We start from the raw sequence: 13,438 nt of genomic DNA, 5'->3' as shown, positions 1-13,438 counted from the left end.
GGGGGGGGGGGGGTGTGTGTGTGGAGCAGGTGTGAGAATGAGTGGTATGTCTCATGTCTTCATCATGCTGCTATAGCTAAGAAGCACCAAAATAATGGGGTTTTTATGTGTACTCTAATCTCCCCAAAGCAAAAAAATCACTGATCCAGTGAGTCTGAAGTACGTAGTCATTAAAGAATTTGAAAGATTAAATAGCTCCACCCTTGTCATTTTTTCTGGCTTTCTAAAGCAATCATTTTAGAAGATGGCTTTCCAGATGTGGTGAGAATAGATGAGGATCCTTAATGAAAGTAATATATTTCACTTTAATCCCGTTTCATCTCTAAAGCATGGCTTAATGATCTAAAAATTAGGGAGGCTCTGATGGCAGGGAGTAATGTGGGAGTCCATAAAAGAATTAAGGTAGAGGCAGCCCTGCTACCTGTCCTTTAAGGCTGAGAGAGTTGGGCTTGTTCAGCCTGGAGAAGGCTCCAGGGAGACCTTATTGCAGCCTTCCAGTACCTGAAGGGGCTACAAGGAAGCTGGGAGGGGACTTTTTACAAGGGTCTGTAGTGACAGGACAAGGGGTAATGGGTTTAAATTGAAAGTGGGGAGATTTAAATTGGGTATCAGGAAGAAATTCTTCCCGGAGAGGGTGGTGAGGCACTGGAACAGGTTGCCCAGAGAAGCTGTGGATGCCCCATCCCTGGAAGTGTTCAAGGCCAGGCTGGATGAGGCTTTGAGCAACCTGGTCTAGTGGAAGGTGTCCCTGCCCATGGCAGGGGGGTTGGAACTAGATGGTCTTTAAGGGCCCTTCCAACCCAAACCATTCTGTGATTCTTTGACCCTTACCACCACCTCTGTGACCTGTGGGGGCTTTCCCACCTGGAATCAGCAAAACAGACAGCAGAAAATAACGTGGGTAACTGTATTGCCTCAAACATCACAACTCTGCATGAAGACAAAACTGAGGAGTAATGTTTGCCTATGGCCCTGCTCGCTCTGGAACCGAAAATTGCTGGTTTTGTCTCCCGTGACGTTTGATCGTGCGCTGGGAGGGCAGCTCCTCTATTCTGCAGCTGAGCATAGACTTGTGTCTGATTGATCCCGTACGATGCGGCAGATTGTTGCCTTTAACTTGTAACCCTGCACTAGCATTTTCCCTGACCAATCATCTACCAACCTGCGGCTTTTATAAATTGATAGAAGTCATATTCCTTGTCCCTTCTCTGTGAGTATTTTAACTTCCACCACAATATAAATTCTAATGGTCTTTTTTTTTTCAGAGCCCTGGTTTCAAGGCCATCAACCAATGTTTCATAACATCTCAATTCCCAGATGAAAAGTGGAGCCACGTGTCATTGTATGGTAATAGTTATGTTACTTTTAAGATGGCAGGTTTGTTTTGTATGCAAATCAACACAAAACCGACATGTAATCATGTATCTGAAGTTGTAGGGGACATTAGGAATCAGCATTATTCTGAGACTCACCAAAAAGTACTGGTTTTAGTATGAGGAGGTTTTTTTCCCCTCAACACTGGACACCCTAGGGACACCCGAGGAACCTCTCATATATCCAGCGGAATGACAACCTCAATGAGGGCCGAATTGCAGTTCCTGGTGACACCCTGGGACGTGCTGGGCTCTGTACAGCCTCCCGGTTGCAAAAAATCAGCACGCCGGAGGCTAATGCCTGTTGCAGCACTTGCTGAAGGCAGCTCCTTCAGGAAGGTATCTCCAGAGCCTGAAGGGAGGCATGGAAAAGCTGCTAGCCACCTGGGGACACTTGCTGAGGTGCGTCATCCTGCTCTGTGCAGGTGTTACCTGCACGTCTTGTGTTCTGCCTTTGCTGAATCACAGCCAGATAGGAAGAATCTTGGCTGACAGGGCTTGTCGTTGCCACTACGAGCAAGAATGTCAGCTGGAGTCTCGGGGTGAGCAGTGTGCTCACCCATTGTATCAGTGCCAACAGAAGCCGTCCAGGCTTGGAATTCCCATTTCCACTGGTCCTCAGTGGAAAAGGCTGTTAGGGCCTCCGGCTAGGGCCGTGACAGCAGCTTCACCTGCCTCAGCTCAGCCAGGCACCCAGCATTTAACAGATGTGCTCCATTCCCCCAGTTCTTGAGTAGAAGAACTTGCAAGCCACTTTACTGTATCAGGTGTATGAGAGCTGGGATTGCCTGGATCAAACATTCAAAAGAAGCAGCCTGTTTGCTCTTCCCTGAAATCAATTATACTAAGATCAGCTTTGAAATAAATGGGCCATCCTACAGAAAAAAAAACGAGAGGGGGTCATGTTTTGTATTCCTGTCTGCTTGCATCTTATTCTGAAACCTGTAGGGTGCACTTGGGGCTCACGGTCTGTGTTTCCATTAGGAGATGGTGTTCGAAAACAAGCTTTGCTTACATGTTTAAAAACACAGATGACAGAACCCCCCCCAGAATCTTCAGGTAGTTACTTGCTCCCAGAGAATCAAGGAAAAGCAATTACATCTGACAGCACTGAAGAGCTCAAGGGTCCTCTCTCTTCTTTTCTCTGCCTGTCATAACCCAGCTTTCGGTACAGTCGATTCCCGTCAGGAAATCAACGTGTAACTGGCTTTATAGCGCTGCAAACAGCTTGCAGTGCAGGCTGAAAGCAGCAGCCTTGCCTCTGTTCGAGAGTGAAAGCAGCACTTTAGATGATAGTCAGATCTTCATTTTGCAAGATGATAGTGGAATTTTTCTTTCTACTAATACCAGTATTTTTCAGTAGGAGGAATACAGTGTCAAATGTAAAAAAATAAAAAAGGGATAAGCATTGTCTTTCTAACATCTTAAAGCTCCTTGTTAAACAGACTTTCTGTTTCAGATGCTGTAGAACCCCTGAAAGAGGTAAAAGTGTTGCGTAGATGCAGCCGTAAGCACAGACTCCCGTGGAGCCTACAGGACCTGTGTGGTTACAGCCTGGATTTTTCATACGCACACGTGCACACAGAGGTATTATGAAACAAAAGGGAAGAGGCAAGTGGCGTGAATGTGAGCATATGAAAAATAAGTCATAAGACTGTGATCTTGGCTCAATACTTCCTCTTATTATTATTATTTTTTACTGTTTGCATTGCCTGTTGGAGAAGGTCACAGGCAGAAGGAAGACTCTGTTCTGAGGCAATTCAGTAAACTCCCTCTGGAGGAATATTTTCAGTTATTTACTTTTAAAAACATCATACCGTGCATCTAAATCACGCACCATAAAGCACAGGCAGTGTTTGAACACCCTTTTTTCCTCTCCTGTGGCCAGGTGACGTGCGTCTCGGTTGTCACTCTGCATGCAGACCCCTGGAGCCAGGGAGGCTTGCCTTCAGCTCGCCTGTTCCCCCCCCTCCCTCTGCTGCAGCAGGCTAAAACATCGGGAAGTTGGGAACGTGCAGGCTGCTCAATGCCCTCTAAACCCCTCCATCCTTCAGCCTTTGTCGAGGGGGTGCAGGGCGGGGGCGATCGACCCAAGGTTTGTGCTGCCGAGTGAAGCTGGCCAAAGGCAAGTTGAAGCCAAGTTATGTTGTCCTTTACGCCCCACGGTTAAACGGGAAGTCCTGGCTGTGGTGGGACAGCTAGGGTTTTCCGAAGGTTTAAGAACTATATGCCAAAATGGAAGAGAATTTCTTTTTGCTTGTGGCTGGATGGGTGGAATGGGAGCTCCAAGCTAGAAGCCGTTGGTGGTGGAGTAGGGGATTGTGTGGTATGAGCTGAACTAAGCATTTGGGGTGGGGTGGTTTTTTGGGTTTTGGGCAGTAAAGCCTGGCCAGTCGCGCTCTCCAGCCCCCGCCTGCCCAGGGCAGAGCCCTCAGCCACAGTACTAACGCCCTCCCTGAGGCCTGGGCCAGCAGGCTCTGCGCTGGGGCTCTTGCAGCAAGACGGGGGTACGGCCTGACGTTCTTGGCTGCTCACAAGTGAAAGCTTGGGCACCCCCATGGCCATTGCAGCCAGCCATGCGCAGGAAAGCACAAATGGCTGAGGGGTGTTGAGGTGCCGCAGCTCTCCTTGTCCTTTGTAGTCCTCTGTCCCCGGGTGCTTTGCTTAGTCCAGGTCAGGGCGCACAATGAGAAAAAGATTAAACTGACCCTAAAATACATGCAACAGCCTTTCCATTCACCTCAAGATATTTTTAACCCACTCATAAATCAGAGGCAATGAAGGGTTCCTGGCTGCAGCGACTAAAGATTCAGCTGCAGATAAGAAAACATTTGTTAATCAGAGGGGGTTTTCAAGTTCCTGTATGTGGTTATTCATTCTCATCACTACCCTGAAGTACTAACAACTTCAGTACCCAGCTAATATCTGAGTCACTGTGATGCTGCTTTAGCAAAAAGCGCAATGTTGGCAGCCCCTGTGATGGGCTGCTAAGGCTTCCAGCAGTTGTGCTGTTCTCAAACTGCATCTGAAGCGCAACAGCTCGTTTCAAAAGTTTCAGCTTTCCTTAAACAGGTGTATTTCATTTCCTGCACGGTGGTAGATGATGATGATGTATAAATATATATAATATGTATGTTCTATATGTACAAAATGATGACCAGAAAGTATGTGCATTCACACATATTAGGGCTTTTTGCACCATAAGCATGCTTTGGCAATGTAATGTGGCACTTTATGGGGTGGGGTTGTACACAATTACAAATGGTTTTTTACATGAAATATAAACAGAAATAATGTGGGTGGGTTTTTTTTAATTAAGATGACATATAAATGTCATGTCAGTTAAAGGGAATGCACACGTTTCTGGTTATACCGAAGCTGTAACTACCAAAAAAAAAAAAAAAGACATTACTGCAACAGTTCAGAAAGTGCAAGTGAAGCTATGTAGTTTTATAGCTGTCTTTACAGAAAAAGCTGCTAGGGAAGGCTGGGAAATGCTGTTTGCTCTGCCACGCTTTCCTTCCTCAAGTGAGAGTGAAGTCCAAGGACTTTTCCACATCCTTACTGATGGTTAGTGCTGGAGAATCATAGAAAATGTCAAGTAGGAAGGGACCCATAATAATCAAGAAATCATGCAGACTGACTCCAAAAAGTGCATGCTGTGCTCCGGTGGTACGAGGTGTGTTTTCTGCTGACTATAAAAACAAAAGAGAAGAAAACCCTCCTCCTTGCAGCTGCAGGCCAATATCCCTTTCTGTTTTCAGAACATACCTGTATTTTGGTCAATTACTACTGCTCCCATCCTTTCAAGGCTCCCTCCTTAGCCTGCTTTTGCCTAGCAGCATGTGTGCAGGTTCCTGGAAGCAGCCAAGGAGGCTGTTGCAAGAAACTCCTGTACCAGACCCCCTCAGACCAAACAAAGGCACAGGGGAGAAACTTGTGATTTATCAAGGCAGGTAATTCTTCTGCTATAACTGAGTATCCTTGTGTAGTAAATGGCTTATGTATTTTCCTTGATGAGCAAGAACTATGTGTTCCTGGAGTCATTCCCCACACAAAATATTTTAGGCCAGTTCATCTCCCTGTAGTGAGGTTTGACTTAAATTTTCAAGTACTTCATGCTAGAACATGATCTTGATCTGTAAGGTCCCTTCCAACCCAAACGATTCTATGAACAGGCAGGCCTACGCAGCATGCAGAGCTGTGATTTTATATCTTCTTCTGCCTTTTGCCAGCGAAGAGCTTGGTGCCCAGCAAAGGTGACTGCATCCACTGCCCTGGCCCTGAGCAGCCCGGCAGCACAGGGGGATAACTGTACCAGCCATGCATATCCGGTGCTTGCAAGCTGCCTTAGAGGTGAAGAGCGGGGAGACGAAACCCACCTCTTGGTAGCAGTGTCCAGTGGATGCCACAACAGTCCGGAACCATTCATATTACTCAAGGTTGAGAAAAGCAAAATGTTCCTGTCGGAGTGCCATGTAAGCAGTAGGTGACAAGACTGTAAGGGAAACTAGAAGAAAAAAAAATCCCAAATAAGCCAGTTGTCAAAAATGTACCTGTCATGTTTCACTGATCCTCACCACGATGAAGACCCTCCTTCCCCAGTACCCTCTAGCCCTTCCTGTTGGGAAATGGCTTCAGCAAATACTTTGCCCTTAGTTGAACGTTAACTCACAGAACCAGTTTCCCTGATTAACCTTCTGATTACGCCCTGTGATTAACTCTGGCTAATGGAGGGGCTGGCAGCCCTAGCTTTTATAGCCCGGGGATTTTTTTTGCACCCTGTTCTGTGCATCAGGGAAGAGGGTAACATTTGGCTAAGCTTTCTCAAGATAGAAAAAGGGTTTTGGATGTAAATGCCTTGTCTTTGACTGAATACAAGTAACTAACACAAGGTGCTTGGTGTCCATGTGATTTTGTTGTTCAGGCCCGGCTCCTGGGGTCTTGCCAACGAGGAAAAGTCCGTGGGGAACAAATGACGAGGCCATTTCTGCTGGAGATGCCACCGCTGTGTGTTTGCATAATAAATAAAATTCCACCTGACTTCCATCGGTGAAAGCTGGGGGTGATGCAAACCATGAAAAGTCCCCTGGAGATAAGGGCAGGCTCTGGGAAGCACCCTAACTAGCACATGGAATGGGCTGCTAAACACAGCACTGGAAGCTGCAGTCGGGAATATATTTTCTGCAGTGCTAACCAATTAGCGGGAGTGACATTGGGTTGGTTTAGAGTTTCTGTGAATTTCCATACTGCATGCTGTGCTGGCCGTGGAAGCTAACTGCTCTGTTCAACCAGCAGTCGAACGCTGTTGACTTACACTCGGTATGGACCATCTCATACGGTAATGGCTAGTTACAGAATGGCATTTCTGGATGGAACCATAAATTCCACCCAGAAATGAGGCAGTAACTGCGCAGCGCATTTCAGCAACAAACTACTACTGCCCATGGCAGGGGGGTTGGAACTAGATGGTCTTCAAGGTCCCTTCCAACCCAAACCATTCTGTGGTTCTATGATTCTACTTTCAGCAAGTCTCTCACAGGCAAAATGTGTTTTAGACTAAAGGAGAATCAAAGCCGCTCTGGTTTTAGCTCTTAGCAATCACAAGAACCTCTTGGGGAGTCTTACATTCTTTTCATGTATGAGAACAGCAGATCATGTTAATCAAGGAGAAAACCCCCAACCTTTCATTGCAGACTGTTTGGAGTTATGCCAGAAGCATCTGAGGATGGGAGAGTGATGATGCTCGGTGCTTTGATGCGCGCTGACAGGCACTGTACCGGGGGAAAAGGCACAGCATCACTTTATGAATGACAATGTTTGAATTGATAAATTACAGTACTGCTTCATATAGTATATTACTAGAGCATACTTCAGTATAGTAATTCAAACACTGATACCTTCAAATGGACATCCACAATGGCTCCAGCTGTGTTGTGGTTGGCGAAGGCAAACACATTTAAGTATTTAAGTCAAAGCCAGCAAGAACTTGGCGACTGTGACACGCGGTCCAACTTCCCATTGGCAGAGTAGGACCTGCAGCCCTGAGCTAAGCTGCTGGCGAGAGCACGGCGGGATGGGAGCAGTTCCCTTGGCAGAAGCCAGGCCGCAGGGGAAGCCACGTGTGACCAACGAAGGGCTGCACAGGGAGGCTGGTGGTGAGGGCGGCTCTCTTGAACTTGGTACCTTTCTTTATAACCCAGCCATTAACAATATCTTACCAGTTAAAGTTGGTAACGGAGACGCTTGATAACCACCTTACACACAAAGGGGTATCAGAGTCCATGAGAACTTCCTCAATAGGCAGCTTAGGGTATTTTGCTGCTCGAGATTACACCAAAAGGCGTAAAACACCTTCAGATACAAACTTAAAAATTTGAAGATGTTTAGTTCTAGGAACGTTACACATAATTTAAAAGAAACTAACTGTCCATCTCTGCACCTCCACCAGCCCCAAGAGACTAGGAAGCAGACAAGATTTGCTAACTTGCATGCGCCAGGATTAATTCCGTATGGTAACACTAATTTTTGATGTTGTAGCTGTGACAAGCTGTTTTGGAACCAAGGGCATTTTCAGTGCAGGTGTGGCAAGGACAAACTCAGAGGACTGCCTGGCATTTTGCCTGTAGAGTGCTTTCATCAGGTAAAGGTCTTCATTTAGGTGTCAGAGTCCCTTTACTCATGTAACGAAAAAGACTACAGTGTCTAGAAAAAAAAAAATCAAGAGCAATTTAATTCCCTCTTCCCTTGGGAATGGGAAAGGCACCTTCTCTGCTGCAGTGACATAAATCTTACCTGAGATCATTCCTGGAGTTACGTGCCTCACGATGTGCATGGCATCCCACTCCTCACAGCACCTTCTCAAGATGGGAACTTACCTCCCAAGCCCTGTTCAAATGAACGTGCTGTGTTAATTTACGCAGTGGGGTAAGGAATCTACCGCTTCGTGCTCAGGGCCTGCAAGCAGGACATTCACGTGACAGGCACCTCTAAAGGGAATCATAAAGCACATACAGGAATTTTATGTACCTCGGGAGATGCTGGAGGCTGACTGGAAGCTGTAGGTCCTTGGTCTAGCAGACCAAGAGGTCCTCTAGAAAACCTCCAGCAGAGAACCTTGGTCTAGACCTATAATAAATTTTAGCAGAATGAGCCCCCAAATAAGCATTTTCTTAAACTTTCAGTCTCCAAAGTTAGAACAGAAAAACCTGAATTCAGAAGAACTGAGTTACTCTGTAAGAGGAGCTACTGCAACACCAGTTCCCACTAGCATTAGGGTTCAGCACTGAGACTACCACACAAGTACAGCCTGCAGAATCCACATTTTGACAGAGGTACCTGAAGGGCATTGGCTTGGTATCATAAACTTCATCTTTCCCCATCCCTCCCAAGAAGAAAAGGAACTCTGAAGCTCCATAATGAAGTGGGTCCTTCATTATCCTTCACTCACTAGCACATCATCCTGATAATTCATTGGGTGAGAGAGAGAAATCGAGACAGCAGTTGGTGGGGGGAAATACTCCACAACCGTTTTGTTTTAAAAATGAATTGCATTTAATATTTGAATGCCTAAGGCTAGCACTGCTAGCAAATTGCATGATGAATTCTAGTGGAATAAAACATGATTTAAGTACAAAAGCTGGAGGAGAAAATGCTCAGGCTTTTCAGAGGCAATGAGGTATTTTAACTACAGAAAGTCTGAATGTCCAAAAAGGTCTGGAGGTCTTCCCCTGTCCACTGTCACCTTTGCTGAATGTTGGGCATTCAGTAGTTCTTTTTCTCTCTGTGTTTCACAAAAGGTCAAGGAAAAGTGCATAACCATCTTCAAAGATGAAGGACTTCTAACATCTGCCTTGCCATATTTTTAGACTAGTGGCTTTAAAATGTTTGACCGCTTTTTCAAGCCATTCTGACATATGGTGGAGGTTTGGATGCATCTTCCTCTGCATCTAAGTCCTGGGCTGGAAACCGATCTGGGAAGTTAAAAATTCTGCCCCCAGGACCTGGGTGGGAAAGGAAAAAGGAATCCATTAAACCTGGTGTAGACACTTGTACAACATCCTGAGTTCCTTTTCGCTCAGAGTATTTTGGTTATCAGGATTTTGGCCTGGGGTGTAAAGCTTATGCAGGATCTTCCCCCCACGTCCCTGGTGAATATCCAGATACACGGAGGGAAAGAATTACTCACTTTGTACAGCGCAAACCATCTCCACAGCCTGATTTTGGTCCTCACTTGGTTGCAACCATTCCTACAAATGAAACGATGCCATCAAAACACTCATCTGTGAGTATTTTCCGGAAGATAAACATGAACTCATTTTAAAAGTCTGCGTAATCCACTCCTCCTAACAAGTTTTTGTTTGAAAGTTTAAAGCAGCCTCACATTACATACTTGGTGTCTTCAGTCAAGAACACCTGCCTTGTCCCCTGTACCCATTAATTCCTTAACAAATGAGATGGTTGGATGTATGTATGTGCTTTAATACAGCATCAGAATTACTCTAGTAGGGAGGCGGCTGGTATTTGCTGAGCTCACTTGCAGAAACAGGCAACGTGCGCCCCATCACTTGAGGTAGAGTCCTTCTAAATTAGCAGTAAAATGCAGTGTGTCGTTGTCCCCCATGCTTCACATGCAGTACAGGGAATGCTTTTATTATTGAAGCACCTTCCAGTACCTGAAGGGGCTACAAAGAAGCTGGGGGGGACTTTTTACAAGGGCCTGTAGTGACAGGACAAGGGGTAATGGGTTTAAATTGAAAGTGGGGAGGTTTAGATTAGACATCAGGAAGAAATTCTTCCCGGAGAGGGTGGCGAGGCACTGGAACAGGTTGCCCAGAGAAGCCGTGGATGCCCCATCCCTGGAAGTGTTCAAGGCCTGACTGGATGAGGCTTTGAGCAACCTGGTCTAGTGGAAGGTGTCCCTGCCCATGGCAGGGGGGTTGGAACTAGATGATCTTTAAGGTCCCTTCCAACCCAAACCATTCTATGATTCTATGATTTGTAGGCATCTTGGTGTGTTAAGTACCAGTAATTCTTTGAAATGCTGCAGCAGGAGCAAACACTGGTTTAAGGGTGAGAGAAGGAGGAGCCGTTTTTGAGTAGAGCAGGAAGTCATCGGAAATGGGATCACAGTAGCTTCAGCATTAATGGTTTGGAAAATGAAGATAACTTAGGGTCTTATACATGACTGTATATAAGAGGGAGGTAGTAAAAGGAAAAATACAAAAAGTATAAAACCCTTCTAACATCCACTTCATTTCTTCAAATTAGCCCTGGGGTGACTGGGGTACAGCTGAGGTTAGGTTTAGAGAAGAAGGCCACATCTTCTCCTCAGTTTCTTCCCCTCCCACCCCCACTCAGTACAAGCAAACGGGCGCCCAGGGCTCCTCACTCACCATCCCAGTTACGCTGTCGTAGCATGAGCAGCGAGGAAGACTCCGGCATCCCAAGTAAGCCATTGCCAGCACAGCAAAAGCACTGCAGATAGATGCAGCCAGCATGGCTACGTTAGCACCCTTGACGACTTTGTTAAGTATGAACTTCTGCAAGCAGAAAAGGAAATGTTAAAGACACATTGAAAAACTGTTTTTCTCCACCAAATAATATTCTAACGACCGCAAGAATGCCGCGACTGCACCACAGGCGATTGATTCAGAGTTATTTAAGGCTTTTCTTCCTGTGCTCTGAAGAGCAAGCCAGGTGTGAACTGCAAATCGGGAAAGAGCAAGCAGCAAAATGAGGCTCCTGATTAAACAGAAGACACTACGCCATGGCACCAGGTTTTCTCAAATCTACCTGGAATGTTTTCATTCCCACTGGGAGCTGTCGTTTGTACCAGATGGGAGGTATTCCTTCTTTTCAGCTTTACTGTGGGGCACACAATTGAAAGAATACCCAGTTTTAACCAGCTGACCTGCAACTGCTGTAACTTTATCACCTGAGGTGCATGCCGGGAAGGCTCTGAGCCTAGCAATTGCTGTCTCAGGCCAGGCCAGGGATAGAACCAGCAACTACCCCTTCTTGTGGGCAGCCCCAGGATTTTTCCTGGACCAACCCAAACCCTTTCGCACTGGGCAGCGGCAGCAGTCCGTCACCCAACCGTAGCGTGTTCAGGCGCACACAACTGTGCAGGCCTCCAGGGAGGAGCTGTTGCTCTCCGGCAGCTGCTTCTCAGAGGGGCATCCAGGCAAGCTGGGTGTTAGTTCCCCTAGCCACCGGTACTAGCCACGCTGCAGCAGCAGCGAAAGGCAGGAACCAGCTACGAAATATCTATCTAGCCCCGTGTGGGTTTTGTGGTTTTCAGTACCTAACTTGATACTTAACTGTAGACTTACACAATTTTTTTTTTTTTAACTGATGCCCTGCCGCAGGCAACACTTCAAACTCAAATTTAGGTAACCTGGAAGACTGGTTCTATTTCCGAGTCATGCCTAGTAATGTTTGCAGATGAAGACAGTCATGCTCCCCGGTAAACAAGCATGCTATCGATACTTACTGTATGGATAACATGGACTGGGGCAGAACTCAGCTCCTCCTCTTCACCGTAGTTCAGTGTGAATGAGCTATAAACTATTACAACGAGGATGGCAATACAGGAGATTATGGAAGCAACTATCAGCACGTTCACCTAGACAGAGAAATTAACAGAGGAAAAGAGGGGTAGCAGGAATTCAAACAGTCCTCTGACAGAGTAATGCACTCATACAAAAAAAACGTACCAAGCAGCATTGTAGGTACGAGCCTGTGACGTCCCGTAACACTAACTAGTACCCAATAGCAACAATCACTTGGAAGCCAAACACAGCACAGTTAAGGTTTCTACGATACTGGATTTCTAAGCTACTGTTGACTCCCAAATCTTAACCACGGGTGCTAGCTGGACCCAAAGACTTTGCTCTTGGAGATCTCTTAGAAACAATATCCCCCCTTGGAGCTTACATGGCAGGAGGGACCTGCCTAGGAAATGCAAGTCAATTAACTTGTTTCCTGTTACAGTATACACAATTCTTAGTAACGGGAAGAAACACCAAAAGAAATGTATCCAAAAGCACATGTTTTTACAGAGTTTTGCTTGATTAGAGCCAGTGCTTGTCTGCTACAACAGAAAGCAAGGTACCACTGCATCCTCCTTTCGCTTAGGAACGTAGCAGCCTTTATGAAGATAACTCAAGGAAATAAGCTCTCGATCCTGCAGCAGGACCAGCCAGCTCATTCCCTACCAACACCGTTTTCAATTGCCCCCACCCTGTAGACACAAAAATCCCTCCCAGGCTTACAAGAACTGGATTCTTCCTCTGAGAGGAAAACAAAGCCAGGATGCCGGGGACTCCCATCACCTGCAGAGCACAAAAGGAATCGGTAACTGGGAGACAAGTATCGGATTCGGAAGATAAACTGCTACAGAGGAGATGAAAAGCCCTTAGTTTTCAAGGCTTGTCCCAGAGTAACCGTTAGGTCAGAAATGGAAGAACTGCTGATTTCTTCTGTTTTCCTCTGCAGCGTCTCCTGGGGTAGGATACTGCATGGAATGCATCTTGCCCAGTCTCTGCCCCCATGGCAGCAAACCTCTAACGGGCTTTATAGCTCTGGCCAAATAAAACTGAACAAATAAGTCTGATTACAGTGCTAGAAACGTGCACTGCTTTCCCAAGCCCTCCTGCATCTCGTCGGTGGAAGAACGGTGTTACTGAAAGGAGTCGGACAGGCCCTGGATGGAAGACAGTGCGTCAGCACGACCCCCTCGCGGCTCGGCTCCCCGGGGTACCAACCGTAACGTCGGGGTACCGATGGCTGGAGAGTGGGGGCGACCCCTGCCCGCCCCTCGCTGCGGCACACGGAATTGGTGACACCGCGCCGCGGGGCATCCAGACGTTCATCTCCTGGATGTGAGGATGCAGTGTTCCCTTCCTCATCTTGGGTGGCTGGTCTGTGGACACCGTGCTTCTGGAAAACCCCCTGTTGGCACTGTGCCCCGCTTGCTGTGTTACCCCGTAGAAATGTACTTTATTCAGCTTCTTCAGGGGAAGCCTGCCTGCGCCCTCCAGCCTGTGCCACGGCAAGGGAGC

General features: G+C 46.7%; 1 protein-coding gene across 1 annotated transcript; it reads right to left on the bottom strand.

The window, feature by feature from the left end:
• Positions 1–9,272: 9,272 nt before the first annotated feature.
• LOC104514205 lies at positions 9,273–13,285 on the bottom strand. The gene is made up of 6 exons (XM_010157812.1): positions 13,142–13,285; positions 12,650–12,709; positions 11,869–12,000; positions 10,769–10,915; positions 9,562–9,622; positions 9,273–9,376 (listed from the first exon to the last, which is right to left on the bottom strand). Exons 1-6 carry the CDS (start codon positions 13,283–13,285, stop codon positions 9,273–9,275), a joined length of 648 nt encoding a protein of 215 aa, XP_010156114.1.
• Positions 13,286–13,438: the final 153 nt, after the last annotated feature.

Source organism: Eurypyga helias, unplaced genomic scaffold (genome assembly GCF_000690775.1).
Source record: "Eurypyga helias isolate BGI_N326 unplaced genomic scaffold, ASM69077v1 scaffold408, whole genome shotgun sequence".
NCBI classification, from domain to species: Eukaryota; Metazoa; Chordata; class Aves; order Eurypygiformes; family Eurypygidae; genus Eurypyga; species Eurypyga helias.
Note: the sequence above shows the minus strand (reverse complement) of the source record. Positions and strands in the feature narration are given on the sequence as shown.